At 28.9% G+C, this 4,858-nt stretch overlaps 1 protein-coding gene across 1 annotated transcript in view; it reads left to right on the top strand.

Annotated features, from left to right (window-relative positions):
• Positions 1 to 1,618, top strand: part of LOC107460511 (intracellular protein transport protein USO1) — a 3,699-nt gene extending 2,081 nt beyond the window's left edge. Inside the window, exons 3-4 of the mRNA XM_052253220.1 lie at positions 7 to 905; positions 1,053 to 1,618. Coding sequence (XP_052109180.1) covers positions 7 to 905; positions 1,053 to 1,385 — 1,232 coding nt within the window. The 3' untranslated portion in view covers positions 1,386 to 1,618. The remainder of the gene's footprint in view (positions 1 to 6; positions 906 to 1,052) is intronic.
• The last annotated feature ends 3,240 nt before the right edge of the window (positions 1,619 to 4,858 follow it).

Here is a 4,858-nt window from a genome sequence, read left to right as displayed (position 1 = left end):
TGGACGATTGGATGCGAGCCGAAGCAGAAAGATACGCGGCTCTGATTGAACAAAGGCACCATTTGGAGCTGGATGCTTTTGCAGAACAAATGAGAATGAAAGATGAGAAGCTAGAGGCGTTTCGCTGGCAGTTGTTGAGAATGGAACTAGAAACAAAGCAGCTTCAGTCACATTTGGAGGGGCTGGTGAAGGATGTTACACAGCTGAGACATGACAAGATGAGATTGGAGACCTTAGTGTTGGAGAGAGAAGATGAACTTGCTTCACTGAAAGAGAAATTTTCCTCACAAATGAGGTCATTCAACTGTATGAGAAATAACAACTCAAATTTGCATCCACAGCCTTCAGAACCAGTGCAACAAGATGCTGTCTGCTCTAAAGTCAAGGTTGTGAAGAGAAAATCAGGTGAGAAAGAACAAGAAATTGTGGAAACTTTGATTGAAGTGGATTGTGAAAAGGAAGTGCACCCTGTGGAACATGATCAATTCAATAATGATGCTAATTCAGTAGTGCAGTCTCAAAACAATGAAATTGAAGTAGAAAAAGATATTTCTATGGAGGGTAGTAGTAGCATTATGCAGAACCAAAGTCCAAATCCTAATCAAATAGAAGTTGATGGTGCTGAAAAGATAGCATCTACCAGCCAGCCATCTAATAAGACAAAATCCCCATGGAAGATGGATCTCCATGCTCTTGGTGTTTCTTACAAGATCAAGAGGCTGAAGCAGCAACTTGTTCTTGTCGAAAGGTTGGCCGGAATGCAGGCAAGTGATGAAAAATCAGAAACCAGTGATGAGAGCAGAGGTGGTATGAAGGCATATCTGTCCTTGACTGCTTTGCTAAATAAACAAGTTGGAAGATACCAGTCCCTCCAAGAAAAGACTGATGATCTTTGCAAAAGGATGGTAAGCACCATTTCTATGTTAGTTTTATTAGTTTTTGAGTTTTGAAACATTAGTCCTATGAAAATATACTCAACATGTCCCAATGAACTTCAAACTATATTCTAGTGTCCAATGATAACCATTTGAAATTGGCACCTTAATTTTCAGCATGAGAATGACATATATGCAAGGCGTGGAGAGATGAATGGTGGTGCAAGATCAACACTAGAAGAGTTTCTAGAGGAGACATTTCAGTTACAAAGGTACATAGTTGCAACAGGACAAAAGCTGATGGAAATCCAATCAAAGATTGTTTCTGGGTATGGTGGGGTGGCAGAGGAGATGGAGAAGAGTGCTGGCATTGACATGAAGCGCTTTGCTGACAGCATCAAGAACCTGTTCCAAGAAGTTCAAAGGGGTCTAGAAGTTCGCACATCAAGAATCATTGGTGACCTTGAGGGAACACTTGCTTGTGATGGAATCACATCTTTCAGGAGATAGAATTGCAAAGTTAAACATCTTTTTATACATTATTTATCCAATAAGTTTTCTCAGAGCTATAGTAAAAGAAAATATTAGCATACTGTTTAGTGATTACTACAGTTAATAACATCATCAATGTGTATGTGTATATATGCAAATCACACAGTTCTAATGGAATTGAAATTTCAAGGAAGTCATGGACCCACCATTATAAATCAAGGTAAGGTGAGGTAACATGGCTATAAGCAAAAGCTTTTCCACATTGGGGAATAATTTTAATGCATCCATATTAACATGATACATGATATTTTAAAATAATTTAATGGTATGATTTTAAGAGATATACATTAAAATTTATATTATAGAATTATCTTATTGTATAATGCATTATTAAGTGTATATTGTTGTATCTGTTAGCATAAATAAGTAGTATAATGTTTATTTGATAAGTTTTATTGGAGTAGTTATATGATTGCTTTAGCTTATAAGCCCTTTTTCGCTTCCATCACCAGTGACCTAAGACTAGACATTGTGGAATCCTTTATTTTTGTTGATCCAATCCATTTCATGTATTGGGTGAATTATTAAGAAAAAATTGATTCGCTAGCAAACACTTTTTTCTTCTGTCCTCCTTAATATTTTCTCTTTTTGCCGCCATTATGGATTAGAAGCTCTACAACCGTTCCTTCCAGTTATTTTTTTACTTTATATAATATTGACAGTAGTTCTTTCATTTTAAATTAAATATTTTTTAAGTTGTGTATAAGTATTAGGATAATCATTAAGTTTTATTAAAATATAAATAATTAAAATAAAAAGACAACATATTCTTAGTATATTTTCTAATGTTTGGTGATTAATTTTTAATACACATATAGCATTTTTGATATTTTTATTGAATTACCAAATTCTTTTCCTTATTAAAGAATCTTCAAAGGAACAAGATAAAAAATTTGGTTCTGTTACAACTTTGAAAATGCCACTTTTATGCAATTACTTTAAGAATTAAGAGCAAAAAAAGCATTTAGTTATCACATGGATATTTTATGTATTAGTTACTAAAGTCAGTTATTAGTATAAAATATATGTTAAAATATAAATACACATTGAAAATAAATTAAATCACATATGTATTTTATAAATATATTGGTCATTGATTTTAATAACTAATTTTAATGTAAGAATAATATTTTATTTGGTACATAATCCTGAGCTATAATTTTCTTCTTTCTTTTTGGTATAATATATGAACTAATGTAGCATATAAATAGACACTAAACCATCTCATTAGGCCTACCTTCCACTTTAATTCCCAAAACAAGACACTAAACCCAACACCACAAAAACACAATGCAAATCCATCTATTCTTAAAACTAACAAGTGGGTTTTTACGTTTTTATTAGTTTGTATCAACCTACCTTTTTTCTTCCAATTTTTTTTTTTCCCACGTTTTTCTTTTGATAAATTACTCGATCTGAGTTAGGTGAATAAACTTTCAGTCATTTTAATTTATTTATTTATTTTTTCACCATATGATGAAGAAATTGGCAATGGTTAATGGCTTAATGCATGACTTATTTAAGAAAAAAAAATTCCCTTATGTATCATCTTATCATCATTCTAATAATTTTTTTTTTCTTTGAGTTTGATAAATTATTATTCATAAATAGTGTCAGCTATTGAAATATCTAATTTAATTAGGAGCTCATAGATACAGTGATGATTAGTAGCAGTGAACAAATAAAATTGGTAACTTGATTATTAGGAAAAGCTAATACTAGTGGACACAAAAGGAAAAAATTAACAAATTATAAATGTTAATCTCATGAAAAGCATATCATGATGAGAGCAACTAGCAATAAAAATTAACGAATCTCTCTACTTTCTAATTTCTTACATTGTCGTGTTTATTTAGGATTATACAATATCTTCCACCATGTTCTAAAAGCCGAAAAATAATACTACTAATAAACAATAAAAGGAAAAAAAAAATAAAGTGCCTAGTATTAGTGCACCAAATTTCCATTATATTATCCTTCACCTTTAGTTTTCTTTTTAGTTTTTTGACTGGAGTTTTGTCTAGGACTCTAATTCTCCTTTATATTATTAGATAAAGACAAGTCTCTTAGTCTTAATAATGTTCATTTATTAATAAGTATTTTCTCTCTCTGTACTTGAATTATTGAAAAAATGACCTCAAAAATAATATCAAAGGACAACCATAACGATTTCTGAATTCCTTTACAAATATTCAGTGTTTAATCATTTCAACTCTTTCTTTCAATCATTTATATATATATATATATCTTTGTTCATTCAGTATTTAAATATTCTCTCTTTGATTTTTTTTTTAATGTCAAGGTTAACTTCAATGTTAAGTATTTTTCTTATAAAAAGTTTTGTGTTTTTATCTAAAATATACCCTCTACCATCATTGGTAACTCTGATTCACCACCACCCCACCGCCACAAAATTTTCCATTCTTTTCCAGAATCTCAAATCACATACAAAGAACAAATCGAGTGTTTGATTATGCACATTCATGAAGTCACTAGCTCTCTTAAATTTTGTCAAGAAATTACTTGAATATGCAAATGTTTTATTTATTTTATATTTTTTTGTTTTTATCTTATGAGATCTGGCTACGAGTCATAAAATTACTAATTTAAAAATTTAAAATTATTAGATTGTTCTAAAGTGTGTTTACTTTTGCCAAATATAGAAGTTATCTAAATAAATTTTTAAGTTTTCAATGTCTGGAATTCAATAATTTTATGATAGGAAGTTGTACCTGTAATAACTCTAACGTTTAAATTAATATGAATCATTCTTAAATGCACATATTTAAAATAGTGCATATTTTACGAAATTACGATGTTATAATCTCATTTTCTTATATTATTACGAGACTATAAATTACTTTTTAGATTAATTAATTTAAAAAAAATAAATTCTCTTCTCATAAGTTGTTTGATGATTTGTTGTAGTATTATATGTTGAGACACGTTTTTTAAAATAAAAATATAATAAATATTATAACCTTCTCTTTTAAGAGAAAATAATGATTATAATATAGTCATTATACTCTTAAAATAAATTATATATTAGATATTATACTATTATGTCAATTGATGAAAATTTGCTATATATAATTTTTATACCATATTTTTTAGAATTTTTTTAGAATCCGAAATAATAATCAAAATTAATTTTTTTATATACTTTTAAATTCACTTCTTAATAATAATGAGTTTAAAAAAATATTCTAAAACACAGAAAAAAACATATGAATATCTAATACATCTTATTTAACTACTATCATCATTGTCAACTCAACTCTTTAACAAATAATTGTCGAGGCAATGCAAGGGAATAATAAAATAAATGAACACTATATATCTTAATTTTTGGTAACCTCAATATGGGTATCAAATCAATATTACATCAAAGATTTCAGTTTAAAAAACAGATATGATATTTAAAAAAAAAA

This window comes from Arachis duranensis, chromosome 8 (genome assembly GCF_000817695.3).
Source record: "Arachis duranensis cultivar V14167 chromosome 8, aradu.V14167.gnm2.J7QH, whole genome shotgun sequence".
NCBI classification, from domain to species: Eukaryota; Viridiplantae; Streptophyta; class Magnoliopsida; order Fabales; family Fabaceae; genus Arachis; species Arachis duranensis.
This window is presented reverse-complemented; position numbering and strand designations above follow the sequence as displayed.